The sequence below is a fragment of the Sparus aurata genome, chromosome 11 (genome assembly GCF_900880675.1).
Source record: "Sparus aurata chromosome 11, fSpaAur1.1, whole genome shotgun sequence".
NCBI classification, from domain to species: Eukaryota; Metazoa; Chordata; class Actinopteri; order Spariformes; family Sparidae; genus Sparus; species Sparus aurata.
The window spans coordinates 795,530-817,256 of NC_044197.1; the positions used below are offsets into that span (position 1 = coordinate 795,530).

At 47.0% G+C, this 21,727-nt stretch overlaps 1 protein-coding gene across 1 annotated transcript in view; it reads right to left on the bottom strand.

The window, feature by feature from the left end:
* patj (PATJ crumbs cell polarity complex component) overlaps positions 1-21,727 on the bottom strand; it is a 94,324-nt gene that overhangs the window by 33,091 nt on the left and 39,506 nt on the right. The window contains exons 21-29 of the mRNA XM_030433556.1: positions 21,038-21,337; positions 20,283-20,385; positions 19,978-20,041; positions 19,002-19,076; positions 18,693-18,764; positions 17,087-17,264; positions 16,834-16,944; positions 16,451-16,510; positions 15,971-16,064 (exon numbers count right to left, since the gene is read on the bottom strand). Coding sequence (XP_030289416.1) covers positions 15,971-16,064; positions 16,451-16,510; positions 16,834-16,944; positions 17,087-17,264; positions 18,693-18,764; positions 19,002-19,076; positions 19,978-20,041; positions 20,283-20,385; positions 21,038-21,337 — 1,057 coding nt within the window. The remainder of the gene's footprint in view (positions 1-15,970; positions 16,065-16,450; positions 16,511-16,833; positions 16,945-17,086; positions 17,265-18,692; positions 18,765-19,001; positions 19,077-19,977; positions 20,042-20,282; positions 20,386-21,037; positions 21,338-21,727) is intronic.

Here is a 21,727-nt window from a genome sequence, read left to right on the forward strand (position 1 = left end):
ATCAAACACCAGTAAAGTCCCACAGAACAGGTAATTGGTCCCTTCTAGGACATTTGCATCCTTCTTAAAAACCTTCAAAGTCTTTAGTTAACTCTGAAACCTTTCAGGACAACTAGAACCATTTCAACGATTACTCTGATCTCAGACTTCTGCATTCTTAAGAATGACTGGAGCATCCCGTCAAGGACTTCCTGGAGCCCCTGAAAGACCCTCGTCCCCCTGAAAGACCGCCGTCCCCCTGAAAGACCGCCGTCCCCCTGAAAGACCCTCGTCCCCCTGAAAGACCGCCGTCCCCCTGAAAGACCCTCGTCCCCCTGTAAGATCCTCGTCCCCCTGAAAGACCCTCGTCCCCCTGGAAGACCCTCGTCCCCCTGAAAGACCCTCGTCCCCCTGAAGACCCTCGTCCCCCTGAAAGACCCTCGTCCCCCTGTAAGATCCTCGTCCCCCTGAAAGACCCTCGTCCCCCTGAAGACCCTCGTCCCCCTGAAAGACCCTCGTCCCCCTGAAGACCCTCGTCCCCCTGAAAGACCCTCATCCCCCCCATAGACCCTCGTCCCTCTGAAAGACCCTCGACCCCCTGAAAGACCCTTATCCTCCTGAAAGACCCTCGTCCCCCCCCATAGACCCTCGCCCCCCTGAAGACCCTCGTCCCCCTGTAAGACTGTCGTCCCCCTGAAAGACCCTCGTCCCTCTGAAAGACCCTCGTCCCTCTGAAAGACCCTCGTCCCCCTGTAAGACCCTCGTCCCCCTGAAAGACCCTCGTCCCCCTGAAAGACCGCCGTCCCCCTGAAAGACCCTCGTCCCCCTGAAGACCCTCGTCCCCCTGAAAGACCCTCGTCCCCCTGAAAGACCCTCGTCCCCCTGTAAGATCCTCGTCCCCCTGAAAGACCCTCGTCCCCCTGAAGACCCTCGTCCCCCTGAAAGACCCTCGTCCCCCTGAAGACCCTCGTCCCCCTGAAAGACCCTCATCCCCCCCATAGACCCTCGTCCCTCTGAAAGACCCTCGACCCCCTGAAGAACCTCGTTCCCCTGAAAGAACCTCGTTCCCCTGAAAGACCCTTATCCTCCTGAAAGACCCTCGTCCCCCCCCATAGACCCTCGCCCCCCTGAAGACCCTCGTCCCCCTGTAAGACTGTCGTCCCCCTGAAAGACCCTCGTCCCTCTGAAAGACCCTCGTCCCCCTGTAAGACCCTCGTCCCCCTGAAAGACCCTCGTCCCCCTGAAAGACCCTCGTCCCCCTGTAAGGCCCTCGTCCCCCTGAAAGACCCTCGTCCCTCTGAAAGACCCTCGTCCCCCTGTAAGGCCCTCGTCCCCCCCATAGACCCTCGTCCCCCTGAAAGACCCTCGTCCCTCTGAAAGACCCTCGTCCCCCTGTAAGGCCCTCGCCCCCCCCATAGACCCTCGTCCCCCTGAAAGACCCTCGTCCCTCTGAAAGACCCTCGTCCCCCTGTAAGACCCTCGTCCCCCTGAAAGACCCTCGTCCCCTGAAAGACCCTCGTCCCCCTGAAAGACCCTCGTCCCCCCCATAGACCCTCGTCCCCCTGAAAGACCCTCGTCCCTCTGAAAGACCCTCGTCCCCCTGTAAGGCCCTCGTCCCCCTGAAAGACCCTCGTCCCTCTGAAAGACCCTCGTCCCCCTGTAAGACCCTCGTCCCCCTGAAAGACCCTCGTCCCCCTGTAAGGCCCTCGTCCCCCTGAAAGACCCTCGTCCCTCTGAAAGACCCTCGTCCCCCTGTAAGACCCTCGTCCCCCTGAAAGACCCTCGTCCTTCTGAAAGACCCTCGTCCCCCTGAAAGACCCTCGTCCCCCCAGAGACCCTCGTTCCTCTGAAAGACCCTCGCCCCCCTGAAGACCCTCGTCCCCCTGTAAGACTGTCGTCCCCCTGTAAGGCCCTCGTCCCCCCCATAGACCCTCGTCCCCCTGAAAGACCCTCGTCCCCCTGAAAGACCCTCGTCCCCCTGTAAGACCCTCGTCCCCCTGAAAGACCCTCGTCCCCCTGAAAGACCCTCGTCCCCCTGAAAGACCCTCGTCCCCCCCATAGACCCTCGTCCCCCTGAAAGACCCTCGTCCCTCTGAAAGACCCTCGTCCCCCTGTAAGACCCTCGTCCCCCTGAAAGACTCTCGTCCCCCTGTAAGGCCCTCGTCCCCCTGAAAGACCCTCGTCCCTCTGAAAGACCCTCGTCCCCCTGTAAGACCCTCGCCCCCCTGAAGACCCTCGTCCCCCTGTAAGACTGTCGTCCCCCTGTAAGGCCCTCGCCCCCCTGAAGACCCTCGTCCCCCTGTAAGACTGTCGTCCCCCTGAAAGACCCTCGTCCCCCTGTAAGACTGTCGTCCCCCTGTAAGGCCCTTGTCCCCCTGAAAGACCCTCGTCCCCCTAAAAGACCCTCGTCCCCCTGAAGACCCTCGTCACTGCTTTAAAACCACTGATGTGATGATCTGCATTATTCAGCACAGATGAGCTATAAATGATCCGACACTGTGACTGTGGCTGTGTTTACGTGTATGAATGTTGCAGCAATCAAAGAGGGAGCTGAGGACAGATGAGGACAGGAAGTAGAGATGCAGACCAACAACACACACACACACACACACACACACACACACACACACACTGACATGCATTAATTTGGAGCAGTGTGTTGTTTTCTAATAGTCTGTGGGGAGCTGATGCAGGCAGCCAACTGTTCTGTTATGATAGCTTATTGATCCAAAACACATGCACAACACACACACACACACACACACACACACACACACACACACACACGCACGCCTGTGTGGATTTTGCAAAGACACACACACATACAGCAGATTGGAACACACACCCATGGAAATGCACACATGCAAATACAGGCAGAAAACAAGACATCATACACACACATCACACACCGAGATCACACACACCCACCCACCCACCCACACACACACACACACACACACACACACACACACACACACACACACACACACACAGCAGCTCAGATTGTCTCCTCATCACCATTCAGACCAGCACCTCCCCTCTTCTGCCTCAACATGACTCACCAATCACATCAAACCATCACGGCGTCTGAGAGCAACCTCAATTAAGACCATTTACGCACACACACACACACACACACACACACACACACACACACACACACACACACACACACACACACACACACACACACACACACACACACACACACACCACACACTTCTTTGTCTAATCTCCTGCTGTTGTTTGGGCCGGGTGGCGGCTGGTCTGTGTTGAACTGGTTTCCAGTGGGCACAGTGACAGACTGGGCTCGTATCCATTAATTTAATTTAACTCATTGAATTCTGTCCAGTCAGACCAGTTCAGTCTGCAGCGTCTGAACTGGGAAGAGCGATCGGCTAATTTAATCTAGGAGGAGCTGCTGCAGTCAGCCCACTATAATTTTCAAGGGAGCAGCTGGTGAGTCACAAAACTCAGATGTAAAATATGCAGCAGAACGAAGTCCTCCAGCTTTAAGTGGACAAACAAACTGTTACAGGAACCATTCAGGTGAGCACTTCTGCCCAGTACAACTACTTAGTTAAGGTAAAACTAAACGTGGTCACAGGTCAAAGAAACCAACGCTGACTGTAAGAGACGGAAATAACAGCAGCCTTCAGAAACCTCTTCAAGTGCCTATTCAGAGGGTTTTCTTCAGAACCTGCAGAACCCGTTTACAGACCCTCGGTTTCTTTAGGGATATCTGGATCCTTCTAAAGCACACATGGGCAAAATATGGTGTGGGGGCCGGTTCTGGACCATCTGGATCCGGCCCACCACGTCCTCAAAGGAACAAAACAATCTCCCAAAAAAAATGAATGTCTCATGAATGTCTTACAGTTATAATTCAGTTTCATCTGTTAAAGTGGCCTCATACATGAAGCATAACAGAATCATGTTTCCAGAGAACTCTTCACCCCGACAACAGTAATCTAAACATTAGTCTGAAGGTGACACGGCCAGTTTAAACTGGTGATTTACTGGCGGGACCGAGAGAAAAACGGACCTTTACAAATCCATCTGTGACTTCAGCACCACAGACAGCACCATGGATTTATCAGTACACAGCTCAGCGAGCGGATCGACAGCACCGATCGATCGGCCACTTTACACTGAGAGGAGAGAGAGAGATGTTCAAGTCAATGTTTTATTATGAACAAATGAGATAAGATTCAAATTAAAATGATTGTGGATGTCGTCAATTATAGTTCTGAGACAGAAAGAATGTCAGGATCAGCAGGTCAGACTTTTATCAAACCAACAGAAATGTATCAGTGCAGATAAATGATCAACGAGTCCGTCAGGCAGTCAAGCATCCACCTAAACAAAAAACTACCACCTGGACCGGGTAGGTTACAGGACCTGGACCCATCCGGACCTCCAGCTATGTTAGAGGTCCAGACACAAGAGGTACCATCAGGAAACTTTAACAAACTTTGTCTAAAACAACTGAGCAAACAACTTCTGGCCCAGAATCCCTCAGAATCTCTCTCATACTGGACGATTCTGCAGCGCACAGTTTACATTCAGTGTCAAAGCAGGAAGTGGGTGGAGCTTCCAGCTGAGAGCAGGACGGTGACGTCGTGGAGGTCGATGGACGTCTGACATGTCTGACTGTTAGACTCATATGGATGTTCGTGGTGATCCTGATCCTCCTGTGGCCTACCTTCTCTTTCTAGATGAACAGGAAGTGACGTTTTATTGTGAAGTGTTCGGCCGGCAGAGCAACATCGTTAAGACAAAGTAACGAAGACTAAAGACAGCCGTGTTATTAACATTCCCTTCTCTTTCTTTTTCACATAATCACAGTATTTTTCTTGGCCTGGCTGCAGCTGTGCAATCTCACACTTACTTAATTTGCCAGAACAAATATTGGAAGTAGAAATGTTTGTGTACGTACTGCAGACAGGAGGTCCGATATCGATGTTGTTGTCTGGATAAAAGACTTTTCTCTGAAGATATTCTTATGATGAACATCGTGAAACAGGAACACTGTGAGATGTTCAGAGTTAGCAGCAGATATTCAGTCAGTTTTATAAACACATGTTTCTTCAATATGTGATTCCTGCTCCTGAACACATTTCTTGTGATCTTCACTTCATATTGGCTTTTTCCATGAAAATGATAATAAACAGATTAAACCTGCGCTCTGGACCGCAGACTCGTATCTGCGGCGGCCGTGAGGAAACATGTCGACGTTGGTTATTTCAGTGGATTGTTTTTCCTTCAGTATCTGTCAGACTGAACGATTCTACAAACAGTGGTGTCGACCTGCAGCTGAGAGTTCAGACTCGCAGCAGGGAAGTCATCTGTGATGTGCACTTTTCAGCAGCTGAATCATGAGGCCTTTTTATACGACGCTTGTAAAAATCTTTTCACTTTTTAACATCATTTACAATTTAAAAGCTACAGACTGAACTTTTGGGGAAATGATGCACAAGACATCGAACATGATGCAGCTATAAAAAACATGGAGTCCTGAATAATTTAAGGCCTGTTGAGAAGTTTTCCCCCACAGCTGGTTTACAGTCAGCGTTTCTCACCAGAACACACAGAGCGGATCCTGTCAGGTTCAGTTCCCTGCTCATGAACAGTCAGGCAGGATTAAAACCTGCAGAGTTCACAGACAGACAGGTCGTCGTCTTCTTCTCTGCACTGTTTGGTGCGTCGCCGCCACAGATCAGTGAATCACATCAGCTGATGATCACGTACATGAAGGAGAGACAAACTATTATCTAGTTAACTCGTATCTGCTCAGAGCTGCTGTGGGTCAGAACGTCCACAAGGAACCTTTAACCCAGTTTGGGTCTGAGGGAATACTTGATTCTGATTGGCTGCAGGGTGTCAGTACTGTCATAAACTTACATGTGAGGAACTTTGTCTGTCTGTCTCTTGTTTTACTAGCAGAGATGTGTCAGTGAAACAGACAAGGTGTCCTGACCTTTAATCCCAAAAACCTGGCTCCTACATTTCCCACAATGCCACTGGATAGTGTCTTCGAATAGAGCCAGTTTATTGATTGTTGGTACTTCAACTTTCATCCTGTTTCAGCTGCACTTACAAAATCATTTAACCTCTGATTTAAACCCCTCAGCCTGCAGTCACATGATGCTATCTGAGCAGGACGCAGCGCTGCAGACCATTATCTCCCTCAGAGAAAATAAATATCTGCAGCAGTGCCTGATGGGAGCACGCTCGCTGGGAAATTAAGCTTTTTATGATGTTGACCTTATTGGAGGTTCTGAAGATGAGACGGGCTGTGGACTGACCCGAGAACACAGGGAGGAAAACATTAAAATGTAAAATATGAGGCAGACGACTCTCTGAATGTAAATGAATGTTCACAGCAGAAGCTGAAACCTGCAGCTGGTCGACAGTCTTAGAGGAAGATACTGCAGATAAACCACTGCAGTTTAATACAGGGAGGAGGAGGAGGAGGAGGAGGAGGTGGTGGGGGAGGAAGAGGAGGTGGAGATGGGGGAGGAGGAACAAATAAAGCTAGGAGAGGAGGGGAAGAGGATGAGGAAGTAGGAAAAGTGGAGGAGGAAGAGGAAGCAGGAGATGATGAAGAAGAGGAGGAGGAGGAGGAGGAGGACTAACCTGCTGGACGTCAGTGAACAGTGAGTGTGTGAAGGAGCAGTTTAGTTTAAAATATTATAATTAGTCTGGTTTATCTTTATCATAATTAGTTTAGTGTGTTAGATTTAAATCATCAGCATAAAATACAGTTCAACTGTGCAAACCTGTGTTTGTGATGTTTGATATCAGCGAGGCAGAAACACGTTCCCGTCAGCTGATTTAAACCCTGAAGTCGTGCTGTTACTCTCTTTCTGCTCTGCGTCTATTTATACTCCGGTCGCTCGTCGTCGTGTCTCCTGCTGCTGAGACGACCCAGTTTCCCCACAGACTCAATCAACTTTCATCTCTTTCAATTAACTTAACGTAATGACTGTGATTATAGATTCATATTCACAGAGCACTTTAAACAAACTGACACCTCGCAGAAGAGAAGTCGCACCAACTGCAACAAAACACTCATTTAAACATGAATACGGCAGGTAGGCTGATCCTGACATCACTTAGTCTGATCCTGACATCACTTAGTCTGATCCTGACATCACTTAGTCTGATCCTGACATCACTTAGTCTGATCCTGACATCACTTAGTCTGATCCTGACATCACTTAGGCTGATCCTGACATCACTCAGGCTGATCCTGACATCACTTAGGCTGATCCTGACATCACTTAGTCTGATCCTGACATCACTTAGTCTGATCCTGACATCACTTAGTCTGATCCTGACATCACTTAGTCTGATCCTGACGTCACCTATGCTGATCCTGACATCACTCAGGCTGATCCTGACATGAACAGGTACAGTAGTGATTTAGAAAACAAGGCCAGAGAGAACAGAAGCAGACTCATCGTCCTCTCAAGGACAGCTGTATCACCTGAGGCGGGATACGACTGGATTTTAATAAACTTCAAAAGGGACCATGTGTGTGTGTGTGTGTGTGTGTGTGTGTGTCTGTGTGTGTGTGTGTGTGTGTGTGAGCAGAATAATAAGCAGGTTGTAGTTTGACTTCCTGCAGCAGCTGGAGGGTCACAGTTCACCACATGGGATTCAAACTGACAACCTCAAAATCACAAATTACAGGCCGCACTCGCCCCGTGTGGATACAGGACACTCTCTCAACATCGCAGGGAGCGTGTGTGTGTGTGTGTGTGTGTGTGTGTGTGTTGCTGACTGAAGAAGGCCACAACAAATAGGTCAAGGACGGTGCAGCTGAGGAATCGAGCGACTTCTGTAGCACACACACACCTACCATGATAATAGGCTAAGTGTGTGTGTGTGTGTGTGTGTGTGTGTGTGTGTGTGTGTGTGTGTGTGTGGTGCATACTGATGCTGCTCTGCACACACACTGTATGTGTGCGACTTTAATAAACTCCCAAAACTCTCAATAATAAACAAATTATCAGTTTAATCTATTTAATCAATAGATCGAATATATAAGCGACCCAACAGAGAGCTGAAGTGATGACGTATGTTTGTAGCTAACTGACACACACACACACACACCACACACACACACACACACACACACACACACACACACCACACACACACACACACACACACACACAGACACACACAGTTACTGTGTGATTGACAGCTCTAAAAAATAGGCAGAGATGTTTTTAAAGATGAAACAGATGTGTGCGTGTGTGCGTGTGTGTGCGTGTGTCCTGCTGACATCAGTGAGATGTTTCCTGCACATTTCTCATGTTGTGTTTCTTCTTCTGTGTCTTTACGCTGCAGACAGCTGCTGTGTCTCAGTTCAGGTCTTCAGAGGAGCATCTGAAGGCCGATTATGTCTGTCCAGTCTGAAGGCTCCTCCAGATGCTCCTTCTTCTCCCTGTTTCTGGAGGATGCACCGCTACGATCCTTCGTGGCCTCACATATCCCAAGATTCTTTGCACATCCAAAAAAGAAGAAAGAAAGAGAGAAGATGGCGACATCGCGTGGCGTAGATCGTCACTTTTGCGAGCCCAAACGGCAGAAATGGTGACGTAAGAGTAAAACATCTGGTGACGCAACCAGGAAATGCTCCAAAGGCTAGACCGTCACATTTAACAACAGCTGACGAGGTTAACAAGGTCTCTCTGAAGGACCACAAAGGCCGAGTCCTTCAGAGGATGCACACCCTGAAATGGGATGCAGCCACTGAATCCTGATGATGTCATCGTCAGACTGCTCATAGCGCCACCAACAGGTCAGACTTGGTGACACGACTCAGCCACACATCTACATTAATGCCAACACACTTTCATTCAGTTAGACTTTGTGTTCACATTAGCTGGTTTTCTTGTAGCATGTTTGTTAGCAAATGCTCAGAGTTAGCAGTTAGCTTAGCATTTGTTATGACACATGACCATTTAAAGTGAAACTCTCACCAAAAAGCAGCCAAGTCTTTATTTGTGATTGAATATGAGTCAAACCTTCGTATAAAAGCATAATTACGATGAAAGAGGCACTTTTAAGATTTACCGGGCAAGCTAATTTTCAATGGGAGTGCTACGGGCACTTTAGCAATAACATCAAAATCTCTCTGTTTAAAACAGTAAGAAGTCTCGACACAACATTTAACTTTGCTGGTAGTATCACCAGGGTCTCTACACATGAACACGAGCATTGAGAACATTGTTTGTGTGCACAGAGTTTACTAAAAAGAAGGTTTTTGAACAACTCACCGTTGGAGCTGGATCTCCAGCACGCTGTCACAGCAGACAGAAAGTGTAGGCAGGAGAGTGATGGTGGACCTCCTGCCTGTTAGTTCACTACTGCTAACATGAGTTGTCCAAAAAGCTTCTTTTTAGTAAACTCTGTGTACACAAACAATGTTCTCAATGCTCGTGTTCATGTGTAGAGACCTCAGTTGCTTTTTGGCGAGAGTTTCACTTGCAGTTATTTCTGTAGCTCGACGTACACACACCTGAACAGCTTCACGGTAGTTTCAGGGTCGTGTGAGGATTGTGTCTTAATACATTTCTATTTCTGTATACACAGTTGTCATATATTATAGTTTAACGCACATTTTAATCATATATATATATAATTATTATATATCATATTTTACTTGTTTCATTTTCATATTTTTGTAATAATTTCTCTTGTAGAATAACTGTAACATGATCTGATTTCCTTCTCTGGGATCAATTAAGTATTTCTATTTGTGTTTTGTCTGATCTTCGTCTCAGTTCTGCCATCGCTGTGTTCTGAGTTCTGACGTCCAGCCTGGATGAAACGGCTCCGGTCTGTCGGTACACCGCTGAGCTGCCCTCCAGCGCCACCAGGACAGAGATTTCACACTCAAACATTTTATCTGCCTGGTTTGAGAGAACTGACACATCACTTCTCTGTAGATAAAGTTAAGACCTTCATGCATTCTAATAAAAAGTAAATGAAAGGTTTCAGGATAAAACTGAATTACAGATTAAGTGACGGATCGTTATCGACGGCCTCCAACTCTCTGAGGCTGAACAACATTTTAACATGTGAGGAATATTTCTGCCATGACGCCTGCAGATATTAACACAGTGTGTTATTAAGTTTACAAGCACATCAGTGAACAGAAACTCGAGTCCTGACAGAATAATTTGATCATATGCAGTCAGAGTCTGACGTTCAGAAGGAGCCGGAGCCTCCAGATATTTACTGTGCTGCTCACAGAAAAACAAACCTGAAACAGCATCTGGGATTGAATTGAATCATTTATTATTGTTGCAGCCGATATAATTATATATAATTTCAGCAGGAATATAAATGAGACATCAAACTGAAGGAGAGTTGGAGGCAGCAGGACGGAGGAGAGACGAGCAGCAGCCATCAGCACCATCACCCAAACAAATTCATCATGACGAGTGATTCGTTCCCTCCTCCAGCACCACGCACCCACACAGACAGCACTTTATTGGATTTGTGTCAAATACGTACGAGATTACAGATTAAAAACCATCAGAGCCTCCTCACACCGGCTGTTTGGAACATAACCCGATTTCAGTCTTGTGCATTTCATTAATGTGTTTGTTGTCTTCTAACGACTAATATCAGCTCACAGAATCAGACATCTGGATTTAAACAACACATCAACAACAAGTCAGAACCCCTGGACTCCATCCTTCACTGCAGCACACAGGATCTGTGTGAGTCTCATCAGCTGCGCGTCACTCAAATTATCTTTAACTCTTCGTTAAAAAGATGAAGAAAATCATCAGATTGAACAAACTGAGGGATCACGTTACCCTGGTTCAGTCTCCTGCACTGTTTCTGCCACAGTTCATTTAAAATGACTCAAAACAGAACAAAACATTCTTATTCTCAGATATCTGACAGGTGTGAACCAGGTGTGAGCTGCCCCCAAACTCAGGCTACAGTTTTCCACATTAAGCAGCAGATCACCTGGAGAGAGGTTAGAGGTGAGTCTGCACACTGTGTTCAGCTCAGCACAGACGTCAACACTGACAGTTTTCAGGATCTCTGCAGTCTAGAAAACACTCGACGTGTTCATGTGACTGTGTGAGTGACAAACAGGAAGATGTTATGAACAAGTATGAAAGTTTCAGCTTTCAGAATGTGACGCTTCTTTCAGCTGTGACCAAAAACAGACTGAACTACGAGCCTGCAGGACGGACCGAGCTGAACCCAGAACCCATTCATCACACTTACTCGCTGAACCTGCCGCAGACTTTAGTTTCTGTTCATTAAAACAGGAAGTTTCATTCGAAGTTCTGGTATGTGTTTTGGCACTTATGTTATATCTGCTTAATAAAACTACACAATCAAACAAACTTTAACAGCTCTGAACAACACAAAGATCACAGGATTTATTCTTTATTTACAAATTCAAATGTTTAATTCAAAGATTCAGGCGTGTAAAAACTCTCACGCATTTATAATCTCTACATTTAAGTTCCTCCCTCACATTACAGACCATCTCCGACCAGATCCAGAGGTCAGCTGATATCAACCCTGTGTGAATCACTAAAGGAGGCTGCAGACCTGACAGCTCCTCAGCTCCGGGTTCCTGCAGTTTCATGTTGGGATCTTTTGGGATTTGGTCAGTAAATGTGACAGAAACACAGACATGCAGAATAAAGTCCTGAATCACAACAGATCGATCCAGCATTCAGGATTTAATCATTCGTAGATTTCTCACATTATTTCCACTCGCTACATAAAATTGATGCTACATCAGCTTAAAGCTAAAAGATCAGCAGATTCTTCTGATCCATTGACAGATTAGAATAAAATTGATTGAACAGACTGGAACAGAAGTCCAGAATACAGACGGTGAATCCACCCGAGTCCGATCAGAATGATTCTGTCTCCTGAATCAACAGGAGCAGAACATCTTCCACCAGACAGCTCATTCAGCTCCCTGACGCATGATCACCACAACCTCATTAATCCAGAAGCAAATAAGCTCCACCCACAGACAATCACACCCTCCAATCAGCAGCCAGAAAAAAACCCTCACAGCCCCGTCCGCCCGCTTCAGATGCACCAAACCAAACCAAACGCACCCAGAACAAAAGATGGTAGAGGCAGCGAGAAAAACCCGAATATCCAGAGAAAAAAGAGACGAAAGAGAGAAGAGAGTAAATAAAGACGTCTTCCACTACGTGCTGAGCCCGGCTACAGACGGGACGGAGCGCTGCCGGGTCAAACAAGGCCTGCGAAGACAGAAACACACACATTAACTCCACTGTGGGCCGAGAGCACAACACACAGACTGAGACGGTCCTCCGGGACACGCTGAGGTACTGAGGTACTGAAACTCAGGCCCGGTTACGACCCGTTTTCACTGAGTGACCTCAGTGATGTGATGTCACTTCCTGCTCTGTATTAAACAAACCCGTCCATCACTGAGACAAACAGACTCCATGTTTCTACTCAAAGACAGAAAGAAGTTCATGTAGAACATTTGCTGAATGAACAAGAAGGTCCAAATAATGCAGAATGAGTCAGAGACAGAGTTTCACAGAGTTTATAAAGTGTCTCCAACTCAACAACTCACTAAACTGACACATTTGTTAAGGGAGTCTGGGGACAAAGAAGGAGCCTGTATTGTTACTGTTTAGTGTCTTTGTAACATGTGACATGTTTAGATCAATAACATGTTCTTTGAGTGTAAATGGTGACATCAGTGTAATCAGTGTGTTCAAACAGACACCAGAGTGCTGTAACGCTCTGAGCAGGAAGTCTGTGGATGAAGAGAGGCGTGTTGGTGCCGAGTGTCGGTTGATTATCTCATATTAAACCGTCTCAGAAAAAATCATTTTATCGATGAATTGATGATCAAAATAGTTGATCTATTAATCGACTAGTTGTTGCTACTTGTGACTTATTAATCACGTCTGAGATGATTCATGTTTAAATGCTTGAAATAACTTCAGACAGTATGTTTTGAATCAACTATTTACTTCATCAGTTTGTTGAAGCTGCTCATTAATCAATAATTTAGTTTCATTTACTTCTTTCATCTCGTCTGGAAGGAAAATATAAATACTGAAGTCAAATGTCCTGCTGGGAGTAAAACACATCACTGGAGGATGAACTGAAGCTAAAACAAGAAGCGAAGCTGCAGAAGAGACGAACACAAACCTGAATACAACATGAACGAGGAGGAACGTTTAATAAAGAGTAGAAGAAGAAGGCATCATGAACCGTCTCTATAAATTAAACTAATCTGTTGGAGGTTTCAGACAGAACTCATTAACCCGACGCTCGTTTTCTGCCGTCCAGCAGCGACGAAGCTGCAGCTGCTCGTTCATCAACATCATCATGAGACGGACGACGTCAGTGTGTGTGTGCGTGTGTGTGTGTGTGTGTGTGTGTGTGTGTGTGTGTGTGTGTGTGTGTGTGTGTCCGCTCACTACAGCTCCAACACACCACATATTCATTCATTCATTCATTCATTCCTCAGCCACACAAATTCAACCCCCGGAGCTGTACAGCAGAGAGAGAAACCAACCGGACCTCACACACCTCAGGGTTCTCCCCAGACGGTGGAACAGCGGCGCTGCGCCGCTCTACCGCTCGGTCAGCGCCACTATACTCCGCGCGTGACAGTGTCGAGCGTCCGTCCGTCCGTCCGTCCGTCCGCCGTCCCCCGGTTGACGGCTAGGAGCTCCCTGCTGACGGCGATGAGCGTCCGTCCGTCCCCCGGCTGACGGAGTTGATGACCGGCTGTCCGTACGTCCGTGTCTCCCCCCCCCGGACTGACGTTGACGAGCGGTCCCCCCCCCCGGACTGACATTGACGAGCGGTCGCGTACCCCCCCCCCCCCCCCCCCCCCCCCCCCCGGACAGACGGTGCGCCGCTATACTAAGAATTTCTGGGGAGAACCCTGCACCTGGACGGCTCCACTCAGCAGTGACAGCTGTGAATCTGGATCTTCACTACATCAGTTTTGCGTCCTTACGTCTGACAGTGTCGTGTGTTGGTATCTCATCACTTGTTACTTTAAACAGAGACGATGTCTTGCTGGCTTATTAATGTAACACAGACCAAAACCTGTAACATTATTTACCTAACAGAGTATTTTAATGATCTGAATCTACTCTTCAGGTTTTATTTTCTAACTCTGACCAGGTGTTTTATGGCCTGAACCAAACAAAACTGCGACTGAGACGTGGAAATGTTCTTTTAAATAGCTGAAATCTAGAAATTCACAAACCCTCTAACCCTAGCAGCCAAAAAACTAATCTAATAATTATACACTGGGCACAAACTGTGGTCGCCCACACAACAGTGACTGCATCAATCTGTCACATAATCATTTAATTAAACATTTTATAACCTTCAAGGTTTTCATAAAACCATCAAACTGTCCAACAAGGCAGAATTAAAGGGATATTCCGGTGTAAGTTTAATCCATGGTCTAAATCACCGTGAAACTGTGTTAGACTCCCTCTGGAGAGATCAAGTTAGCAGACCGCTAATTTACGGAGTTTTATCAACCTCAGAAACGACCGCACGACAACAATACACTGCAGTAAATGGATCCAAATATAAACCGCCACCAAAAAGCCACAAATAATGCTCAGAACAGCACCAAACTTCAGCAACAGTACAAATAGGGTCTCAGCACATAGTCCGGGGCATCTAACCTCCGCTAGCTTAGCTGGATTTCTATTGTGAAGCTAAAAACAGATTTCAACTCTCCTCCATCAGCTTCCGGGTCGGGGAAGTCCCGACGCGACGATTACCGAGTGCAGTTAGAAATGCTCAATTCCGTTCTTTTCCCTGTCCGCTCTCGATAACAACTGTTATAAACTGGCAGGTAAGACACATATGAACTTTGATTGCTTTTCCATGGAGTCATAGTCATACATTTTCATCCATGAGCCGCGGAACTCTACTGCACTCGGTAATCGACTCGTCGGGACTTCCCGTCAACAGGAAGCTGCTGCAGAAGAGTGGTAAATTTAGTCAGCTTTTCAGTAGAAATCCAGCTAAGCTAGCGGAGGTTAGATGCCCCGGACTATGTGCTGAGACCCTATTTGTACTGTTGCTGAAGTTTGGTGCTGTTCTGAGCATTATTTGTGGCTTTTTGGTGGCGGTTTATATTTGGATCCATTTACTGCAGTGTATTGTTGTCGTGCGGTCGTTTCTGAGGTTGATAAAACTCCGTAAATTAGCGGTCTGCTAACTTGATCTCTCGAGAGGGAGTCTAACACAGTTTCACGGTGATTTAGACCATGGATTAAATTTACACCGGAATATCCCTTTTAGGATCTACTGATCACTGGGTCTGATATTCAGCAGCGTTGGTTTTCAGGCTCTTTGGGTCTGAATTTGAAAAGTAACTAGTAGCTAAAGTTATCAGATAACTGGAGTGAAGTGAAAGTAGTTAGTTACATTCCTCACTGGTTAGACAGAGATTTGTATCAGATCCAATTCTCGGTTATCGTTCTCCTGGATTACTAATAATCAGTGATGAAAACCACAGCGGTCGACCTCCAGGTCGATTATCAGCTTCAGGCAGGTAGATGAGTTAGATACTATAATGACTGACAAACAGCGTTCACTCAGAGCGGAGACGTGACGGAGGTTACATCCTGCAAAACATCCTGCAAAACATCCTGCAAAACATCCTGCAAACCTCCACCATCCCAGAGAAAGAAGTCCATGACAGTGTGATGTTTATTAACACTTCAGTCTGGTTTCTGTCTCATTAAATCCATCTGACCCGGGACGGTCAGTCCGTCTGTGGACACGCTACTACTGTGTGATGTGTTTCATCAACAGCTGACCGACCAGAACCGTGTGTCCGACCCGTTGTACTGGAGGGAGGTCCACTCCGACTAAACGTTCAGCTGCGTGTGTGTGTGTTGCAGCAGATTGTGTTTGGACTGATGCACGAGTAGTCAGTTGTGTTACTGACCTTTGGCCTGCTCCAGGTCAGAGTTCAGCTCCTGATCTGATTGGTTGGGAGGTCTGTAGGGCGGGGGCAGTCTCGGAGGGGGCGGGGCTGGAGTCTGATGAGGAGGAAACAAACAAACAGTCGATGTGCGTCTTCACAGAAGGTCACAGGTGTTTTGTGAGTCTGTGTTGTGTTTGATGTGTGAAACATGTTTCCAGTGTGACTCCAGACTGAACCTGCAGCTGTGTGTGTGTGTGTGTGCTGCCCTCTGCTGGACTGTGCAGGACTCTACAGGACTGTGCTGTGTGTTAGTAGATTGGACAGTGGTCTGTTACTGTTTACTGTGTTTGTGATGGACGTGAAGATTCAGGAGAGAAGAGAGGAGATGTTCATCCGTCTTTAACAAAGCTCGTTGAGGCGGTGAGTTAGATAAAACACCAGTCTGTGTGTCACCAGTGAGTCTGTGGTGTGGAAACTACGATGAGCTGGTTCCTTTCTTACCCGAGACTCTGTCCTGGTCGCTCTGTGTTTACTGTAGCTGGGAGCTGTTACAGACACAGGCTGAAACACACACACAAGGTGAGACCTGAGTGTGAATCACATTTACAGTCTGTGTTATTCACAGTGTGTCTGACCCTGCAGCGTCAGAGAGAGACAGGTTCTGCCTGTGATGGCCTGCATTTGTGTACATGTCATCAGATGTTCTCTACTCAGTCTGTGCTGAATGAGCTGTTGGTCGTGGACGTACAGACGACCGTCACTGTATCACTGAGACTGAAGAAAACCTCCAAACATGAAGATTCTCAGGGGAGCTCAGAGACAAAGATATCCTCAGGAAGTGGAGGACAGTGTGTGTGTGTGTGTGTGTGTGTGTGTGTTAGTACCCGTGGAGTAGCTGACAGGCTCTGGACGATGAAGACAACGGGACTTGGAGCTGATTTGATGGCACTGACTGCCTCCTCGTGACTGGCAGCGTGTAGGTCAACACCCGACACCTGCGCACACACACACACACACACACACACACACACACACACACACACACACACACACACACACAGTTAAGATATGAAGTCAAGCCATCTCAGGTGTGACAGACGGAGTCACCTGTGGACCAGGTATTAGACGGAGCCCCACCTCCAGGATCTTGTCCCCGGTCTTCAGACACTGGGTCTTGGCTGCAGGGCTGTTGGGTAAAACCTGTTTGATGAAGATTCCCTTCAGTTCCTCTCCGTTCCTCAGACGCTTGATGACGTGTCGACCTCCAACGATGCTCAGACCCAAAGACTGACCCTCCTCAGGCCACACCTCCACCCTGAGGGGCAGACATGCTGGTTATGACCCCCCATAGACTTCCTACATCTCAGTCATTACAACACACCCACTGTTGGGTCACCTGGTGCCTGAATACAAAGTGGCCTCATATTAAAGATGGCGGCAGAAGCAGATTGAGATGTTTCACCCTCAGTTTCCAGCTCCGTGCAGGGTATAAAATGAGATTTTTGGATTAAAATTTTACCGGCCAAAATATGTTTTGACCGGCCACTGAAGTGTTCACAATCACGACCTTAACTAACAGATTTCCTATAGTAAACACTGAACAGCATAAAGATGATTGTTAATTGCCCACTGATTGTTTTTTAGCAGATAACTATCTAAACTACAACTTCTTCCTCTTCTACTCATAGGTGTGATTGGCAAAGGACAAAAAAGCAGGAAAATATACGACTCCACTATGTCTCTCTTTAGTTTGTCCCGTTGTTGGCTTCAGCTAAGAAAGAAATAGTTCGCCCCACAACACAGTGTTTCCCCGAGATTTTTTTGTAGCAGTGGTGCTCTGAGTCAGTAACCTAGCAACACTAGGGGGGTCCGGGGGCACGACCCCCCCCATAGGAAAAATTCAGAGGAAAAAATCAGAGGCACAAAAAATGTTGACAGCGGTGGCCGGTCATTATCGCGCAACTTGAAACGCAATCATTAGATCTGCTGTTGTTAACTGTGTCTGTTTTACTGTTTGGCATTTATGTTGAGAGTTATATAGCAAAGTCGGCAAATTTCAGCAGCCTGCCAATGGCATGTGACCTATTTATTTTACTTGCCAAAACATATTTTTACACACATTTGGCGAGTGGCGGGTGCCATATTAAACCCTGGAACAGTGTTCAAACACCTGATGGATGTCTAAACCTGTTCTAGCTGGTCGTCTGTGATACGGCCGTCACATTTGGACCTTTTGAATGTTGTGACTTGATGTCACATGTGAAAATCTGAGCTGCTGTGAGCGAGAAAACTTCAGTGAACTCGTCTTATAGTAAAAGAAATATGGACAGTTCAGTGATGATCGACTGTACGAGGCTCCACTGACGGGACTGTCAGGCTTTATGACAAACTGAGACTCTCAAACTGAAAAATGTTCTTTGTTTTATAGGACGTGTGATTCATGGCACAATTCAAACAGGATCAGAAAACTGTCTGTGAGGTCTCATGGTGGTTCAGTGGAAGAGGAGGGATCTGGCCTCTCTGCTCAGATCTGGTCTATTAAAATGTGATCAGCTGTTCTGAAAAACATCTGGACAAGTTTAAAGTTTCCAGAGCAACAAAATAATCCCCAAATAGAGCCGCGGAGGATTCAGTCGCTTCGTTCAAGGCTAAAAACATTGATCAACAATCTGGAAACACTTGAGTCTGAAAAGACGAAGAACGAGTGTGTGTGTGTGTGTGTGTGTGTGTGTGTGTGTGTTACCTGCGGGGTGGTCCCCAGTGACTGAAGGCAGGTGTCTCCTCTCCCTCCCCCTCCTCTCTTTCAGGAAGATCACTGTGAACACAAATTGATCGTTAAGTAACTGATTAAAACACTGAATGATCAATAGTTATGATGTTCGTCACAACTGTCTGATCTTTAATCTGATCTCTCACACACACACACACACACACACACACACACACACACACACACACACACACACACACACACACACACACACACACACACACACACACACAGAGTAAGCTGCAGGTATCTAACTAGCTGCAGGTGAAGCAGGTCTCCTACCCTCCTCTGATTGGTAGAGAGGCTCCTCCCTGGCTCCGCCTCTTCCTCCTCTGTGTGTCAATCATCCTGACGGACCTCCACAGGAAGAAAACAACAACAAATGTTTAATCGAAGCCGTGTGACTGATCAGATTCAGCTGTAAACTAAACAACACTCTCTTCTCTGACGGACGTCTTTGTTAAACTCACACTGGAACAAACTCAGCAGTGCAGAACGTTTCAGAACATATCAAACTGATTGAGGATCAACTTTAGGAAAAAAGTTCCAATAATGATGCAGAATGAATTAATAACATATCACCATCAGGTGTAATGATGCAGCCGCAACAACAAGATGAAGAGCAGAGTGATTAATAAGCTGACAAAGATGATAAAACGTGTCCGTCAGAAGAAAGACGGACTCTGTTTAAAATGTTTAATAATTAAAACTTAAAGCAATAAAGTTTAATTTATACATTCATCAATGAAAACAGGCCGAAGAAAATTAACAACTTCAACCAGAAGAGGGCGACAGAGGACTGTGAAACAAGCAGGAAGAGACGAGGAGGTGATGGAGAGGAGAAACAGGGGAGGTGATGGAGGAGAGACAGAGGAGAGGAGAAGGAGGTGATGGAGGAGAGACAGAGGAGGTGATGGAGGAGAAGGAGGTGATGGAGAGGAGAAGGAGGTGATGGAGGAGAGGAGAAGGAGGTGATGGAGGAGTGACAGAGGAGAGGAGAAGGAGGTGATGGAGGAGAAGGAGGTGATGAAGAGGAGAAACAGAGGAGGTGATGGAGGAGAGACAGAGGAGAGGAGAAGGAGGTGATGGAGGAGAGACAGAGGAGGTGATGGAGGAGAAGGAGGTGATGGAGAGGAGAAGGAGGTGATGGAGGAGAGGAGAAGGAGGTGATGGAGGAGAGACAGAGGAGAGGAGAAGGAGGTGATGGAGGAGAAGGAGGTGATGGAGGAGAAGGAGGTGATGAAGAGGAGGTACTGACTCTGTGTCGGTGTCGGTCAGAGTGAGCTCAGAATCTGCTTCACTGTCTCTGGAGTCTGAAATACCTGCACACACACACACACACACACACACACACACACACACACACACACACACACACACAAACACACACACACACAGTTAGTAGTTGTATTCACAGCTTCTGTTCTGGGAAACATTTCAGCTCAGTTCTTTCAGAAGTTCTGAACACGTCAGTTTGAATCCCCGTCTCTGATGAGTCTGAGTTCTCCGGCCTTCAGACGTCCCTGTCAGGATCTCTGAGCTGATGAAGATTCAGTTTCTCACCCAGAACCAGGTTCCCTGTGGACACGATGCTCTCATGGTCCGACCTGTGCAGGTCCTCCTCCTCCTCCTCCTCCCTCAGCTGCTCCTGCTCTCTCCTCCACGTCTGGAAACAAACAATTAAAACTCGTCACATTAAATCAGATCAGAGAACTGAACGGTGTCGATACTGAACATCCAGGATCAATATGAGTGAGGAAACACTTTCCAGGCTGTAGTTCGATGTGATTATTTCCACAGGCCTGTTTTCTCTCCACTGATTTCTGCTTTGATATTTTTCACATTTCCTGCATTTATTTTTAAATTAAAATCCGACATGAGAGTGAGGGATTAGATCCATCTGAGCTCTGGAAGAAGAGCTGAGTTAATGAGTCGAGATCTCTACGACCTCAGATCAGGAAGAGTGCAACAGAGATAGAACAGAATGGATCATTTTCTTTACACATGTTATCAACTCCCTCGAGTGCTAACACTTATGATGCTAACACTTAGCTTAGAGTAATATCCTCTCAAATCAGCAGACGAGCTGTGTGGAGACTTTTCTTCAACCGGCTGAAATCTGTCGCTGTCTGTGTGGGCTTTTATTTTGAAACACTTGCAGGACATGAGAAGCTTCAGTGACGTTAATTTAGTATAATTATTAAATGTAGTAATTTGAGTGAAAATGAGTTAGTGAGTGAAAACAGTGTTGTTGTGTGATTCTGTGAAGATGGAAGTTAAAACAGACGTGAGATGAATCTGCTGAGCTCCACCCTCACCTCCTCCGCTCCTCGGGACAGGCTGGACGACATCATCTTCCACTCCTCCCAGGACGGAGGAGGTTTCCTGGGGAGAGAGCTGGAGCTCTCCTGCGTCCTCACTTCCTCCTCCTTCTCTACCTCCACCTCCTCGTCCACAGCCATCTCCCTGCCCTCCTCCACAGGCAGGAGGTCAGAGGTCAGAGAGACGGAGGTGTAGCGAGGCAGACCTCCATCCAGGATCAGCTCTGGCTCCTCCTCCTCCTCCTCCTCCTCTTCTTGTCGGAGGTCTTCTGGCAGGATGGAGCCGTCACCGAACCCCTGACACACATTAATCAACAGTGAGAAGGTCAAAGGTCACAGCAGCTGAAGTAGAGGTAGAAGAACATTGTTGGGAAAAACTTAGAGAGAGTTTCGATCTCTCCGCTCGGCACTTAGAGGTTTAAAATGAATCATCAATCAATCATTGAGCTGAGTAAACACTTAAGTTAACACAGTAATAAGAGTTTTTCTTCTGACTTTAGGGATAATTAAACTGCCTGCAGACCTGAGCGTCCTCAAGGGTTCGCTGGCTAAAAGCAAATCTGATAATCAGGAAGGACCGAGACCGTTAAGAGCTTCACAAACCAGTAAAAGGATCTCAAATCAATTCTGAAGCACGCGCAGCCAGCGGAGGGATTTTAAACTTGAAATAATGTGTCATGTGTGCTT